Source organism: Pogoniulus pusillus, chromosome 16 (assembly GCF_015220805.1).
Source record: "Pogoniulus pusillus isolate bPogPus1 chromosome 16, bPogPus1.pri, whole genome shotgun sequence".
NCBI lineage: Eukaryota > Metazoa > Chordata > Aves > Piciformes > Lybiidae > Pogoniulus > Pogoniulus pusillus.
This window is the reverse complement of record NC_087279.1, coordinates 9,302,523-9,319,613: the sequence shown is the minus strand read 5'-3', so window position 1 is coordinate 9,319,613 and position 17,091 is coordinate 9,302,523. Positions and strand designations below refer to the sequence as shown.

The window sequence follows — 17,091 nt, the reverse complement described above, 5'->3', positions numbered from 1 at the left end:
TTTAAAGGTGACTTTTGTGGAAGATTAATGCAACAGCCTTGGTTTACATTGCCATTTTAAACCCATGCTAACTCTCTTTGCTGCCCTGCAACTAAACTTCTAAAAGTAGCTTCTCGCTCTGTCGCTCACAGTTGGATTAACATGTTCCTTCTGGGGTCCCTGTTGATCCCATAAACTCAGTGTAATTGCAGGCAGATAATAGGCAAAAAGATCAAAGTAATCCCTGGGGGGAGGGGGAAGAGCATTCTGAGCCAAAACAAGCTGTTTGGCTTGTCAGCAACTGGAAGCCTTTGCTCTAGCACATCTGCACTGTTGTCTGTGATACAGAGCTCCCTAGCATGGTGTGCAGCCTGATACCGTAGCAATGCTGCAGCAGTGCTCTGCTGAGCTGGACAAGACTAAAGAGGCCTGTTACAAAATGATTGTTTTGTGCTGGATAGATGGTATTGGAGAGGCCTTTTATTCCTCCTCTTCTTCAGAGCACTTCTTTGTAAGTAATGAAGGCAACAGTGTGGATTTGGTTTTCATTGAGTTACAGAACTGTTTTGGTTGGAAAAGACCTTTAAGTTCATTGAACCCAACCATTCTGTAGTCTGGAGCAAAACCATAACCCTCAGCACCACATCCGTGTTTCTTTTAAATCCCTCCAGAGATGAGGTCTCAACCACCTCCCTGGGAAGCATGTTCCAATGGTTGACAACCCTTTCAGGGAAGTTTCTTCTGATACTCAACCTAAACTTCACCTGACACAACTTGAGGCCATTTCCTCTTGTCCTGTCACTTGTTCCTTGAGAGAAGAGCCCTACTCTCACCTGTCTCCAGTCTCCTTCCAGGGAGTTTTCCAGAGGGTGAGGTCTCCCTCAAGCCTCCTTTTCTTCAGGCTGAACAGCTTAAGTTCCGTTCACCAGCTTTGTTGCTCTTCTCTGAACCATCTATGCATGTCTTTTAGTGAGAGCAAAGAATGGATGAACAACTTGCTGCAGTCACAGGAACAAAATCACTTGCTTGTGCCATCTTTCAGCAGCTTTGTGCCAACAAGCTAAAATGAGGCTCACCTACAGTCAGGAGCTTTTTGAACCATCACTTTCTTACTGCCTTCTGGGAATGAAAAGCCTACAGGAGAGCAAGTGGGTTCCCACTTCTTTTAAAAGCAGGTCTAGGAGCAGGTAAAGGAGAAATGAGAGAATTAAAAAGAGATGAAAGGGGATTTGGTCACTAGGACACATACAAGTATTCACAAATGACCTCTGAGTGCTGCAGATGTTGAAATTATGTGGTCAGAAAATCAAAAGCAATTTTGAAAAAGGTTGCAGAATCCCATGAGTCGTCCAGGGCTTTCCTAGCACAAAATCTGCACAGTACCATCAGGATTCGTGTTTGTTCAGTTGTTTCCATATTCATGGAAGTGCTACAAAAATAAATCTGACACTTGTGCAAGTTTCCAGCAGAGTCTGGGTTGGACATGTAGTATCAGAACTGTTTTCTGAATCACTGCATAGGTTAAGTGAACCTGAGGCTAGGAAGTTGCATGATCTATGGGCATGGCAAACAGCTGAGGAGGGAGCCATGTGTTGCTGTGTGAGGTCTCTTACTGCTGGTGCACCTTGTGCTTTGTCCTGCTAATTTTCTGTCCATTGGAAACGACAGGAGTTTAGTAGAACTAAACCATAGGCCTGATCTGCCTGTTGTGTTTCTAGACCCTTTAATATCTAAATAGTTTACTAGCTGTACTTTTACACCAAGGCTTGCAATTTGCATAGAATCATAGACTTGTCAGGGCTGGAAAGGACCTCAAGGATCATGCATCTCTAACTCCCCTGCCATGGACAAGGACACCTCACACTAAATCAAGTTGCTTAGAGCCACATCCAGGGGTGGGGCTTCTACCACCTTCCTGGGCAACCTGTTCCAGTGCCTCACCACCCACACGGTGAAGAACTTCTTCCTAACATCCAATCTGAATCTACCCACTTCTAGTTTTGCTCCATTCTCCCCAGTCCTATCCCTACCTGACATCCTAAAAAGTCTCTCACCAGATTTCTTGTAGCCCCCTTCAGATACTAGAAAGCCACAATAAGGTCTTCTCAGAGCCTTCTCCTCTCCAGGCTAAACAGCCCCAACTCTCTCAGTCTGTCTCCACAAGGAGGCATGCCTCTGATCATTCTTGTGGCCTTTCTCTGGACATCTTCTAGCATGTCCAGATCTTTCTTGTAACAGGGGCTTCGGAACTGGATGCAGTACTCAATTTTTTTGGGTGATATTTATTTTCATCCTGTTTGATAAACAAAATTGGAAATGTGACAAGCAGGATTTTAATAATCATCAAGGAAATGGGCATGTAAGATTTTAATTAACATGCATTTATCTTCTCTATGGTTTTAAACTGCATAAACGGAGTAATTTTGCTTATATTGCAGTGTCATTTATGCATTTAACGCTGGAAATCATCTTCCTTTATGCCTTTAGTTTCAGCTGGTGTCTGCAGAAATTGAATTTCTAACTATATGAGAAGCATTCTCCCTGCACAACATGAGGAAGCTCTCCATGATTTCTCGATGCCTCCTCCACAAGATAGAAATGTTGTGTATACACTACATACATCTCCATGGAAGCAGTGAGAGGATTAGTGAGGTCACTGAATAAATCAAAGTCTTAATGAATTAATATTTTTATTGCTTTTCAAGTTTGCTATTACATACATGTTATATCCAGCACACTGCAGGAAATATGCTCCTACTAAAGATGTGTACAAAATGTGCGTGCAAGATGACATAACTGCATGTGGAAAATCTGTGTTGAGGTTTTCTGCCCATTGTTATGTTCTGATCATAAAAAGGAGCCATGTTATTGATTGCAGAATTATTTAGAGCAGTGCATAATTTTTCCAGCTCCACTTTGTGAAGGTGGAGTGCAGTTGATAGGAAAACACCATAGCTGTAGGACTGAAACATGACTCATAGCAGAGTTAGGTGACCTTCCAGTAGTACTTTTTATCGCGCTGGGGTTCTCTGTCTCAATTGAAATTACTCTATGCTCTTCAGTCAGCCAATACAGCTGGAAGGCTTTCTGTGGGCCTTTTTTTTTTCACTTGCAGAAGCTGGGTTTGTTGGCTTTTTTTGAAACAAGATGGAGATTTTTCCAGTTCTGAAGGCTCTTCATAACATTTGGCAGGCTCCCTTCATGGAATGACATGATATTCCATCTCACCAGCCATTTAGTTGTGGTCTGATTTTCTTCTGAATAGAAGGGTTGTCTGGTTTATCAGATAAATAGAATTGACCCTGTGTAATTTAAGAGCTGCTGAAGATTGGAAGTAGATGAGTCTCTGTTCCTGTCAGAAACAGTTGGGCTCTCTCACTCATATCATAAAGAACCATTGTGAGGAAGGCAGTGAAAGAGGGTATAGCTATAGATATGTGATGGGTATGGGCTAGTGTGATTATCCGTATTTCAGGAGATTATTTAGACTTATGTTTGGAAGTGAAGTAAAGCACTGGATCATGATTCTTAGGCTGTGAAATCTCAGAAATGTTCAGTGCTTCACTGGAGAAAATGATGAGCAACCTGATCTGGCCCTGCTTTGAGTGAAAAAATGGACCAAATAATTTCCAGAAGTATCCTCCAGTTGAGCTTAGTCTTTGATTCCATGACCTAGTGTTAGAACAGTGAACGTAACTTAAGTATTGTGAGTTATAATCTCTTTATTGTTTTGGAATTGTTTAGTGCTGATTTCAGTTGAATAGCTTGTGCTATTAAACTGCTGTTCTCTTTTAACCAGTAGCTATCAAACAGTTGATTCTGCCTGACCTGAAAGATACTTTACAGCAGTTGTGCATCGCCTGCAAGTTAAAAGATGTAGTGGAACGTGACAATAAGCTACTGATTTACAGCAAAACAAATAAATCCTGACTAGTTGGAATGGCATTGGCTCAGAGGTTCACTGCCAGGCTGTGAAACCCCTGAAAGTGAATGTGTGTTTGCATCCACATGGTGAAGGTTTTTCAGGAGTTAGAAATGTCACAAATGGAGATTTCCACCTTTTTATTTTTGATGTAAAATCTGGGCACATCAAAGGAGGAAGATGGCAGAAGAATTTAAATGTATATTTTTGTACAGTGGAGTCTTTTAATTTCAGTCAGAGGGTTTATAGCAATGTAATCATTACTCTGACAGTATTTACATGAATTGTGGCTTCAGTCAAACACACTTTCTGCTTGGATTTTGCTTTCTGTTTGGCCTTTTGCTGGTAGTAAAATGAACTTTAAAATCCCACACAAAGTGGGATAAAGGCAATCCTCAAACGTGCTTGGTGTGGGGGTGGTGGTTTGTTTTCACATTTGTTTGTTTTCAGTTCTTAAGAGCCTGAGGGAAAAGATCTAATAGTAGAAACTATCCTCTTAGGTGTATAATTCTAAAAGCTGGAGTTCTTTAGCATGAGAAATGGCCCTTTCAACTCCAATGCTCTTCTAGAAGAGGAGAGAAATTTGGTTTGTATTTGCTTGCTTCTCTGCTTTGGTTTTTTTTTCCCTTGCAAAACAAGAAACAATGGAAGGAAAAGTGTCTGAGGCATTCTTATACTAAAAACCTCCGAGTCTGCATTTTCTTTTTCTTTGTTATTATATTGTCTCATTGACTGTTAGTCATGTAAAAAAAAAAAAACCTTTAATGTTTCCATGTAATATTCTGATGAATACCTAGGAAAATGGCTCGGAAAACAGAAGGCACTAATTACTGACCAGTGCTACTGTATGTATACTTCTTTAGAGCATATTATTAGAGGATATTAAAAAAAGAAGCTTACACTTTAGTCAGAATGCTTCCTGTACTGTTTTCTTGCCTTTTTCAGTATTGTTCTGAAAAATATCTTTCAAAGTATTTGGAATATTCAGATGCAGTTCTACAAGATGTTTACAAAACAGTCTCATTTCAAATGTAGGAGCCAACTAAGCCCATGGTTAGTGCTGAGAGACTTGGTGAATTTGTCTCTTGACAAGCTGCTGCAGTAACAGCTCAGATGTAGGCAAGTCAAAGTATAAGGTCCATCTTGGAAGAGGACATTTTCAGAAGATGATCCCTCTGTCCCAAGCTCCTAGAAGAATAGGTGCTGGATAAATAGAGTATAAAAAATGAGTAGACAGTAAAGGGAAAGAAAATCAAATTCAAGACATCTGTAGTTTGATAGAATGGAGGACATTAGAGAGGGAAAGAAGTTATGTCCTGAAAGGTGGTGGCAAGATTCTTAAAGATACTGCAGCTGGCAGAATGGAAACTGGGAGGGAGACTTTGTGAGGGGTAATGTTTGCTTTTGTATGAGAAGTGAGGCCAGTCATGAGAAGTATTGTACATGTACTCAAGAGAACTGTGTGTAAGATGAGCATAAGGAGTTGCTGTTGGTTCGCATGAACATGAGAATTCTTCTTGACCTTCGCCTTTTAAGCTGTAGTTATGGGCTGAAAAATGTAGAATTTTGGAAAGACCTTAAAGAGAAAACAAGCATTGGCCAGGGACACTGTCATTGAAGAGAAGCACCAAATTGATAGATCTTAGTGTTATGTTGAGATAATAATCCATTCAGAGAGGAAAGGCTGTGAAGGCAGGAAATAATGGGTGCTAGGGATGCCAGGAGTTTGTCAGCTGTGTGGAGTAGCAGGGGTGGGACCATCGTGTGCTGGAATCTGGAAAAAATACCCACAGTTTCCTTTATCTGCTGTTGAAATAAATCAGCTTCAAGATCTAAATGTAGGTTTTGTAAGCCGTTTGTTTTAGAGGTTTCTTTCATGTGTTTATAATGTTTTAGTTTGTATCTGCTAGTTAATTCTGCAGATTACAGCCAAAACCCATTGAATTATAGAAAGTTAGCAGCCACTTATGGAAAAAAAAAATTAGCTACATCCTGCTAGATAGAAATCTATTGCAGAATAGCAGCTAGGTGTGGCCTGGATAAGGACTTGTTGGGAGAGAACCACTGCGATTGTTGTAGGATAAGGAAGAGTGGATCCTTCTTTACGTGCATGACCTTGGTTTCTTAGATAGCAAACACAACCCTATAGAGTGCATTGTGCAGGCTCTTACATGCATGGAGGTATAAACCCTGAAAAAAGCTGAATGCTCACATTAGTGTGGAGTGCTGCTCATCACAGTGCTTCATTTATAGCTATTTTTTTCCTGTGGGAAAGGGGGGGTGGGGAGGGAATTGTTGAATATGCAAAATGCTCCAAGTGTTTTGGGTTTCAATAAGATGAAGGGTAGTGCTTACTGTGCACCAGCTATCCGAGATGAAAGGAGAGTGCTGAACTTCATAATTATCCCTCAGTCTATATGTTGCAGTCTGAAAAAGGTGCACGTTAGAACTTGCAGGCATTTAATGAATTTCAAGTTGCAATTGCAATTGCAATTCTGCTGCCATTCCTGAAAGATGCAGCCAGTGGACCAAAAATACTGGACCGGTCACACAAGGTGTGGAGATGCTATGTCTGGTTCATTTCTAGTACAAGTTTGTTTAGACACACAAATACATTTGGTTAACTAATTTAGACAGCCCAAAGCTCTGATGTAGTGTCTTTGTGGCCGAGAACAAAAATATGTTTAACCTAATAGCTATGAAAAAGGTCACATTTTAAAAGTTAACGTTTTTAAATTTGAATGTGTGCTTTTTCTTACATAGAATGGTTTGAGTTGGAAGTGACACCTCCCACTAGACCAGGTTGCTCCAGCCTGGTGTTAAACACTTCCAGAGATGAAGCATTCACCACTTCTTGGGGTAACCTGTTCCACAGTGGGCAACCACTCTCATAGTAAAGAACTTCTTCCTAATGTCTAATCTACCCTACTTTAGTTTAAAAGCATTGCTTCTTGTCCTATTGCTACATGCCCTAATAAATCAAAGACCACAGACATGATAAGCCTTAACTGAGCAGGGTAGTCCTGTCTTCTCAAGTGCTACTCAGCTGTGCTGTTTGATGTATGTAACCTCTAAGTTACAGCCCTAACCCCTATATAATTTTACTCTCTACTTACTCTTCAACCATATTTGGAGCATTTATGACATAGTAAACACTGTGGTTAGCATAAGAAAGCTACTCCATTTTTTTCTAAGCAGTGTTTTGGTACATGTGTATGTAAATGTCTCAGGTGTGTGGAGAAAATAGTATGTGTGGGGGTTGTTTGTTTGTTTTGTCTCTCTTAATGAGGTAGCTATTTTTGAGGCAAATCCTGCTAGATCCATGCTGGCAAGAAACTTTGAAGAATCCCCTAAGGGTACAGTTGTATTCTTCCAAGTTTATTAATAAGATCAACAATAGTTATCTGTTTGAATTAAATATATGAGTTCTAAGATGTGATGCCACTACCTGCTTAGGCAGTGAACACCAAGTTTGGAACCTCTGTTGCGTTTCAGGTACCAGGTGTTGGTGTTGTGTGAAGGCAATGCAAAACTCTCCATTCAATGGCATTCACACCTCAGATACAGTGCTCAGTTTGGGGCCCTCACAGCAAGTAGAGATATCAGGCCATGTTGAGAAACAAATTTTCCTAATTCTTCTTTGGAGAAGAGGAGGCTGAGGGGAGACTTCATTGCATCCTACAACTACCTGAAAGGAGGTTAGAGTGAGGTGGGGGTTAGTCTTTTCTCCCTAGTATAAGGTGATAGAGCAAGAGGAAATGGCCTAGAATTGTGCCAGGGGAGGCTTACATGGGATATTATTAAAAAAATTCTTTCCTGCAAGAGTGGTCAGGTGTTGGAACAGGCTGCCCAGGGAGGTGCAGTCACCATCCCTGGAGATGTTCAAGAAGTGCATGTACCTGACTCTTCAGGGTGTTGTTTAATGGCCCATAATGATGTTAGGTTAATGGTTGGACCCAGTGGTCATATAGGGCTATTCTAACAGAAACAATTCTGTGAGTCTATGATTTAATGATCATGCAGTCTGGAACTGCATAAAATCAATCAGTGAACAGTTAATACACAGGGAGATTTGCCTCTATTCTTCTTCTTATATAAGAATATAATACATGTAATTTCAAGAAAACAACTGTGGGAATTCTACTTTTATCCTGAATAGACTTAATTTGCATCTGAAATTGCAGAAGTTCTACAGAAACATTTGAATCTAAAAGCAGGTATTTGAAGAGACAGGTGCATTCATCTCATCTGTCCAGATCTGTGCAGCCTGAGTTGTTTTTGACAGCTGCTTTATTATCTGCCTATTTTATGACTTCTCCTGTTGTTGCCTCTAGCTGCGCTCAGGTTTGACTCATCCAGGTGTGCTGGAGGACAGAAGTGAAAACAAGACCCAAATTCGCAGCTTGGTTTGGGTATCAGATTCTTGTTGTGACAGTCATTTCAGATGTTGGCTTTCATGTCTTTCCCAGTTGTATGACTTCTGTGTTTTAAAGCAGTGTTCAAAGTTTGCATAGTCGATCTGTGCTGTTTCAATGTAATTTTGTTAAGAAGTGTTCCTCTTACCTAAGAGCCTGTGATGTATTAGAATTTACCTGTTGGTGCTGATGTTTATCACAGCTGCTTCTGCTCAGTTCCATGTAGCTAATCATATTTAGGCTAACACACAATTGTTAGCTTCTGTATTACATTTATCCCTTTTGTTTCATGTTCTTTCCCCTCTGCATACCATTTATTAAGCTACTGTCTTACCAAGATTCAACACACAATGGTATGTCACCTCCTTGGCAGTGTTCAAGGTGTGATCACATGTGGCTTTGGGCAACCTGATCTAGTTGAAGATGCCCCTGCCAAACTAGATGTTCTTTAAGGTCTCTGCCAACCCAAACTCTTCTGTGATTCTATGGTTGTGAGTGCTTTGCTAGATGAAGTGTAAACTGTCTTATAAAGCTGTCACTTCTTTTGGAATTAAAATATGTAGTTTATTTTCTAGACACTTGAAAATCATTCATGAGCACATACTGGTGATGTGCCTGTGAAGCTCAGTGTTTTTGCAACTGTTTCTGAGTTAAAAGCCTCCTGGAAAAGAGTTGTGCTTTAGGTAGGAGAGAATTTCATTGTCATGCTTTATGTTTCACTTTCACCCTCTCGTTACCAGTTACTCTGCTGCCTAAATAACAGAGTAGGCACTGCTGTGGGATGAGTGATGTGTTCAGACTGTTACTCTTCCAGATGCTTGAGGCCCTCTCTGGGGTGCTGGTCTTTGGCTCTTAAGGCCAAGCACAGGGAACTTCTTTCTTCCCTTTTTACAAGGGCTTGTTGTGACAAGACAAGAGGGAATTGGTTTAAGCTCGAGGAGGATAAATTTAGACAGGAGATCAGCAAGATTTTTTTTACAGTGAGAGTGGTGAGACATTGGAACAGGTTGCCCAGGGAGGTTGTGGATGCCCCCTCCCTGGAGGTGTTCAAGTCCAGGTTGGATGAGGTCTCGAGCTACCTAGGCTAGTGGGAGGGGGACCCTGCACATGGCAGGGGAGTTGGAGCTAGATGGTGTTTAAGGTCCCTTCCAACCCAAACCATTCTCTGATTCTGTGATTTAGTTTCTACAAAAGGGAACTGCAGGACAGTTGGAGCTGCTGTTGGTGTTGTGAGGGGCGTTACAGCAATGCAAGCCTTGTGCTTCAGATGTGTAAAGCAAAAAGCTCTCCAACCTTTACAGGAACTGTGGAACAGCTAGCCAGATCCTGGATGGAAGTATTTCCATAGCATAACATTACTAATGTACCTGGCACCCCTACCAGCCTTCCTCTGTAAAAGCCACTCAAGCAACCAGAGTCTATACTTGCCTGTACCCACACTGTGCAGATCAGGACTGCTTGGGAAAGCACAGAGCAGAGAAGCTGGATGCATTCCTGGTGTGTCTGTTGAGTAAAGAACATTTATTAGTGCTGTCCTTTGGCTTCTTTCACTCTTACCTGTGCATCACCTCATGGTATGTTTTACAGGTATTTGTTGTGCTGCTCTGGCAGTGCTGTGTTTTTAAGGGTTACAATCCATGGGCTTTGCTTTCAGGCAGACAAAGATGGACTATCAGTCTCAGTTTTGGATTTCTTGCTTTTTGCCAGCTTGAATCATACCATAAATTCTATTTAAAGATTATTTTTTTTTCCACATCCTTGACCCTGACTGGTGAGCTGGACTTGTGTTTGCCTTGGCAAGCTCCAAGCTGCTCATCTAGGGCAGGATGAAAACTCTTTTTTTCCTTCTGTAAACAAACTGTTCCTCCAGTATTTTCCATAAGGATTTACACCACCATTTTGCAACGCTTCTAGGAATCAAGAAAATCTTGCCATTCAGAGCTTTGATTTTGCACAGCTTGTAGCACTGCACAGGAATGTTTGATTTTTATGTGCTTTCTGAGGTTGGGTTGGAAGAGCTTTTTTTCAGCATGTTTTCAAATTCCAGAAATGCTAGGTTTTGTCTTGAAGGAGCTTACAGAATTACAGAATTAGTCAGGTTGGGAAAGACCTTTGAGATCATGAAGTCTCAAGTTGTGCTGGGGGAAGTATAGGCTGGATGTTAGGAGGATGTTCTTCCCAGAGAGAGTGATTTGCCATTGGAATAGGCTGGGGGGTGGAGTCACCATCCATGGAGGTGTTCAAGAAAAGACTGGATGAGGCACTTAGTGCCTAGGTCTGGTTCACTGGATAGGGATGGGAGCTAGGTTGGACTGGATGATGTTGGAGGTCTATTCCAACCTGGTTGATTCTATGATTCTAAGTCCAACATATCACCCAGTGCCATCTAATCAACTAAACCATGGCACTAAGTGCCACATCCGGTCTCTTTTTAAATACTTACAGGGACGGTGACTCCACCTGCCCCCAGGCAGCCCATTCCAGTGGCCAATCACTCTTTCTGTGAAGGGCTTCTTCCTAACATCCAGTCTAAACCTGCTCTGACACAGCTTGAGACTGTGTCCTCTCATTCTGTCACTGGGTGCTTGGGAGAAGAGACTGACCCCCACCTGGATACAACCTCCTTTCAGGTAGTTGATGAAGTCTCCCCTGAGCCTCCTCTTCTCCAGGATATATTAAAGTTATAGCTCAGTACTCATTGCTGCCTATCTAGAAATATGATTGCTTGTACTGGTTGTTTTGGGCACTGGAAATGACTACCCAGGAAGATGGAGTCACCATCACTAGAGGTGTTTAAAAGACTTTTGGATGAGTAGCTTAGGGATACAGTCTAACAGTTGTGTACAGGGAGATGTTAGACTGTGGTTGGACTCCATGATCTGAAGGTCTTTTCCAACCAAGTAATTCTAAGTTTCTATACTTTTGATTTGTCTGTTGTTAATGCAGCACAAGTGTGAGCACTTCCCTGTGGTACTGGACACTGCGTATGTATGAAATGCTGCTTTGTGCTCTGAAGGACTGACAGTCAAAACAACTGTTCATGTCCTGCATTTCTTTGGGTGTATTTTAGTAACCACAATTTAAATTGAGAGAATTATTTCATGGGCTACTTCATGCCAATGCACAAATGATGGTTTAGGACAAAAGAACTGAGTTCCGTTTGCCACAGCAACAAAGGACTGCTGCTGCTCTCTTTTCGTTGGGTCATCAGCAGTGGGGGACTTTCAGTTTGGAGTGCCTTATGCCAGAGAAATGGCATTCTGGTCATGGAATTCCAGCAGTGTTGTTGCTAATTTAGGTGAATTTGAAGTGCCCTAAATGTAGAGACAAAGATTTTTATGTGTGTGTGTCTATGTGTATATATATATATGTGTGTATATATTCTGAGTTACCCAGTTCAAGAGAGGCAGAGTACTAGTGGAGAGAGTCTGCTGGAGGCTACAGAGATGCTGAGGGGCCTGGAACATCTCTATGAGGAGGAAAATTTGAGAGCCCTGGGGCTGTTGAGCCTGGAGATGAGCAGCCTGAGAAGGGATCTTATCAGTGCTCTGCAAGAGCTAAAAGGTGGAGGGCAAGAGGATGAGGCCAGACTCTGGTCAGTGGTGCCTATCAGTAGGACAAGGGCCAACGGGCACAAATTTGAACCCAGGAGATTCCATTTGAACAGGAGGAGAAATCTCTTTGGTGTGAGGCTGCTGGAGCCCTGGAACAGGCTGCCCATGAAGGTTGTGGAGTCTCCCCTGGAGAGATTACAAACCTAACTGGATGTTGTGATGCTGGACAACCTGCTGTGGGTGCCCCTGCTTCAGCAGGAGAGTTCAACTGGGATGATTTCCAGAGGCCCTTTCCAACCTCCACCATTCTGGGATTCTGAGATACTATGAAATTAATATTATGATATTATATTCAATTCATAACAGAGAACCCATATTTGTCCTGATCCCAAGCTACTGCAAGCCCTGCCAAGTGAAAGGAGAATATTTACCATGAGCCAAACCTTAAAAATGTTTTCAGAGCACCCACATTTCTGTAAAAAGAGAAAGCTTGTTGTATTTGTTAAGATTATGCTCTCCCTGACGCCCTAAATGGTTCTGCTTACAAGTCCCTGCGTTCTTCCTTGGGTAGTATGCTCTGTGCTCTGGTAACTGGTATGAGTTTGTAAGTCTCACCTTGGTGTGTTCGCAAGGATTACAAGATTACCTCATGCTCTGTGAAAACGTTCACTGCCCCCTCCCTTGTCAATAGCTGCTTACTGAACAAGGGCAAGTAGCAAAGTAAAAGTACAATTACATTGTGATGCAGAAAAAAATCAGTGTGGTTTTTAAATGTCTTTAAACAGCAGAAAAGTATGAAGTTCTACATAACATCTTGTCTTTCTGCTGCTGTTTATGAGCTCTAATATTTGAGTGCAAAATGCATTGGGAGAACAATTAGTTCTTCATGGAAGTCTTTTCTCCAGCGCTTAGTGAAGTGTGCTGTTTATTCTAAGTTATTACCCACATGAAGTGCGTGCCAGTGAGTCAGCAAACCGATCCAAAATATCTGGGTTTTGGTCTGGGGCTTTACTGTAAATGATAATAAATAACAAATAAGCAATCTGAGAGTTCAGGAACAAATGCTGAAATGTACATGCTTAAAAATATCCCTGAGATTACAAATGATGAATGGTGTGTGGGTCGGTAACAGAAGAGCAAAGCACTGCGCTTTATGGAGAGCTCCAGTGGTGCTAGTCAACACTCCATAAATTGTTATTTATTCTCCCTTTTAAATAGTAATGCTGATTTTATAAAGGTATATTAAAAGCATATATTAACTCCACAAACTAAAATGACACTTCCTTTTTTTTTTTTCACTTTGCAGATCTGGGATATGAGTGATGATGAAACAGTCTGAAAACCAGCTGAATAAGGTGGAAGATGACCTGCTTGGGACTGCAGCGCTGCCTTTGATCTGTTGTTTGACAAGTTAATGATTGCTGACCTGTGCTAACTGCCACAAATACACAGAAATATAATCCACATTTTGACATTAATATCCTCATCTTAAGAGCAGCCTGTCACTGATAGAACTCTCAACATTTTTATTATGTAAATAACTAAAGCAACCTCTTTATGTTTGAACCTCATCTTTTTCCAGTTTATAAATATGGCTTACATATAAAATATGCCACTTAAGAACACCTTAGTGATTTATTTGTCCCAGTTTTCACTTTGCTTGTTCAGCAGACATGTCCAAGCAGCATGTCCAAATATCCTTTTTCATCTTTTCCAGACTTGTGCCCCTTTAGTTGGAGTTTATTTTTAAGGCTGAGAATATTCTGCTGTAGGGATTTAGACTGCATCTCTTAAGTTAGATTCAGGTTGTGCCAGGGGAGGTATAGGCTGGATGTTAGGAGGAAGTTCTTGCCAGAGAGAGTGATTGGCATTGGAATGGGCTGCCCAGGAGGCGATGGAGTCACCGTCTCTGGAGATGTTCAAGAAAAGACTGGATGAGGCACTTAGTGCCATGGTCTAGTTGATTTGACAGGGCTGGGTGATAGGTTGGACTGGATGACCTTGGAGGTCTCTTCCAACCTGGTTGATTCTATGATCTTTAAAAGAGAGCAGGAGTAGGTAAGAACCTACACCATATTGCTTGCTGGGTTTGAGTCCACCTTTCACGTACAATGGATTGATCTTGCCTGTGTGAATAGGAGTGTCATTCTCGGTCAAGTCCTCATCATTTCATGATATGGGGGGGGAAAAAAAAAGTAGTTTGACTTCTTTTTACACAGGAAAGACCAAAATACATCTCTGTTGTGATTAGGTTCCCCTGAAGTCTAGAGGAGACTCTGCTACATAGCAAAAAATGCTTTGGGGAAGTGACTCATTGATTCAGTCAAAACTTGTAGAGAAATGCCTAACTGAAATAAGAAGTTGGTTCTCTGACTTTGCTGTTCATGCATCACATGTTTCAAAACCAGCAATCCTGATTTTCCTTTTGGTTCCATTTTAGTTTTTTTTCAAGTTTGCTGCATCAGGAATGGCTTTAAAGATTATGATTAGCACAAACAGGAGTTAGAAGATAAGGGGGAAAGAAAGGATTTGTGAAATATGACAGTGCATTACTACAAGATTGAAAGTTAAATGTATTGGGGTTTATCTTGGAATAGGGTTTTCAGAAGGGTACTTGAAATCTCTTTTATAGATTTGTTGCGGGCATTAATGACTCAAACAAAATGCAAATAATTTTATCTGCCAAGCAGTCTTTATTCCCTATCTATGTTATGAAAATTAGTTAGCCAATCCAATTATTTTTAGCCCTTCCTTAAAATAAGCTCTGTAGATAATTTCACAGCGTCTTTCCTGTGCCACATCAGAAGGAGGTCTATCAGGTCAGGCTTGTCTAGAAACAAGGATATCTGCAGGACTCATACTGTGATTGTAAAAGATTGATTAAAACAAGATGAGGTTTGCAAAAAGAGTCTAAAATAGCTTTTAATTTCTATTTATTTTAACTATCTTCATTGTATTTACATGATTTCTTTGGTAACCCTAAGGGAAGGTCTTGTTTAACCAGTTTCATTGTACTATAAACATCTCTAGGATTGAAATATATTTTTTGAAAGACTTGTAATCATAGGAAACTGCTCTTGTGGTGGTCAGGCAGTGAACAATAAGATTGATAACATGCCATGTTGAAACAGCTTATTAGTATACCTAACTAGTTCTGAGCAAATGTGACTTCTATTGTTGGCCATGCTGCAGTCAGCTCGAATCAGGAGTCACTCTCAGGCTAGTTAAAAGGGAATGACCTGCATTTTTATCTTTTGGACCTGCTGACTGTGGAGTGTAAAAGTTTCTTTGCAATTTTTAGCTCTTTAAAACTTGGAATCTGATAACCAGTATTAATTATTTTAAATATCTGAAATGGCTTCTCCTGTTGAAGTGGTATCGCAGCTTTCTGTTGGCAATATCTGTTTAACTGCAGGAGTGCACGAGATGGAAAGGCTCAGAACTCAGGGTTAATACAATATTTCCTTACCTCTGTAATTTCAGTAACATACAACTCTCTCAGGCTGAGCTGTTTCCTGTGCATATGCTTCCCAGATGTGTCTGATGTTCAGAAACACTTCAGTTTGACTTGGAATAACTTCCGTTGTCTGAGTATAATGTTGTTTTCTTTCTCCTTGCAGACCAGAATTGTGCTTCTTTTGCTTTTACTCAATTGCTAGGCATTTACTGAGTGGAAAATCAAGACAGCACGTTCAATGAAGGAATGCACACTCAAATACTAGCAACAGATAAGCATTTATTTACTGGATTTTATGCACTTAATGGCAGGATTTTGGCACAGTCCTCAGCTCCAGTTATTGCTGTTTACTGTAAGAAGCTAGACTTTACCTTTCTTCATGAAGAAGGTAGGATTTGAGTCTTATTTGTGCTGCCATGACCTCCTAGGTGTCAATGAAAAGCCTAAACCCACACTTTAATCACAGAACTCAACAGCTACAATGGCTTTTCAGGTGGAAACTGAATCTGTTGGGAGGAGGGAATGAGCAACCTCAGAGGAACCTATTTATCTTCCTAAACTATCTCACAGAAATGTAAGGGCATTATAAGGCACTGAGGGTGGGACTACCTCACAGAAAGCAACTATGATGCTTGTGTATCTCTTCTGAGGATGTTTAAGGGTGTTAAAAGACCACAGATCTCAATGGAGAGCTGTTGACATAATTTTTGTGCTTATTACAGATTACAGTATTACAGAAACTTGGAATGGTGGCCTCTGTATTGCTTTCCTGCTTCTGACTGGAATTCTTCAGTGTCATCTCTTCAGAGTGTTTGCTGGCTGCAGTCTAGAATTTGTTGTAGAGCAGTACCACGTTCATGAAAGTGAGGAACTTGAGATTCTGTGTGAGAGTTTTCTTCTTTAAAGCTCTCACTTGATCTCATCCTTGCTTTCACCATCTGCTAAGTCCTCTTCGCCTTTCAACTGGGAATAAGTTTCACTTAGGCATGTTCTTTGTATCATTTCTCATTCTTTTATCATTACTCTTTTTTTTTTTTTTAGATTGTCCTAGTGCCATTAAAGCCAGCAGAAACAGATCCAGTAGATGGTTCATTCCACAGGAAACTCCATGGAGCATGGGGCTAGTTTGAGCCTTAAGCCTTCATTGCTGAGCTCTACAAGGGAGAAAGGGCCCAAATTAGAAATATTTGTGATTGGTTGAGAAAATCACCAAGGAATGGAACTACAGGATTTATATTCCTTGGATGCTGATGGCCCACAAGAACTAAAGGGAGATTGTGCTTCTGTAGAAATCAACAGCACAACAGCTATTTTGGGACATCAATGGAAACTTGGAGGGATTGCTCCATCCCTTAAAAATCACTGAGCCTGAGCCTGGAAGAATATTTTTCCCTTCCCTGTGTTCTGTGTGGCTTTGGCATTGTGTCCTCAGATAAGTCCAGTGACATAAACTAGAATTTCCTTTTTGTCACCTTTGATACTCTTATTGCTTCTCCTTTATAACGTTCTTCCTGAATCTCTTTCTTTGTATTAAACTTGACTGCTCACCTCACAACGGAAGGATTAGCAGAATTGGATCTTTTTTTTTCATACTTAAGCATTTTCTTCTCATTTCTTGTGCTCTCAGAAGTCTTGCTGAATGGGTTGTTGTGTATTGCTGAACTTTTCACTCTGCATTGTAGAATCATATGTTTCTCCCTCCTACTGAAAAAACTCCTTCTCAGTGTACGGGAACTCCCCTAATTGGAATTGCTAATAGAATCT

The 17,091-nt window shown here is 40.9% G+C and overlaps 1 protein-coding gene across 2 annotated transcripts in view; it reads left to right on the top strand.

Moving 5' to 3' along the window:
• Nucleotides 1-15,229, top strand: part of ATG7 (autophagy related 7) — a 104,032-nt gene extending 88,803 nt beyond the window's left edge. For both annotated transcript variants that reach the window (XM_064156348.1, XM_064156346.1), the window contains exon 19: nt 13,177-15,229. In XM_064156348.1, the coding sequence (XP_064012418.1) occupies nt 13,177-13,209 (33 nt within the window). In that variant the 3' untranslated portion in view covers nt 13,210-15,229. The remainder of the gene's footprint in view (nt 1-13,176) is intronic.
• Nucleotides 15,230-17,091: the final 1,862 nt, after the last annotated feature.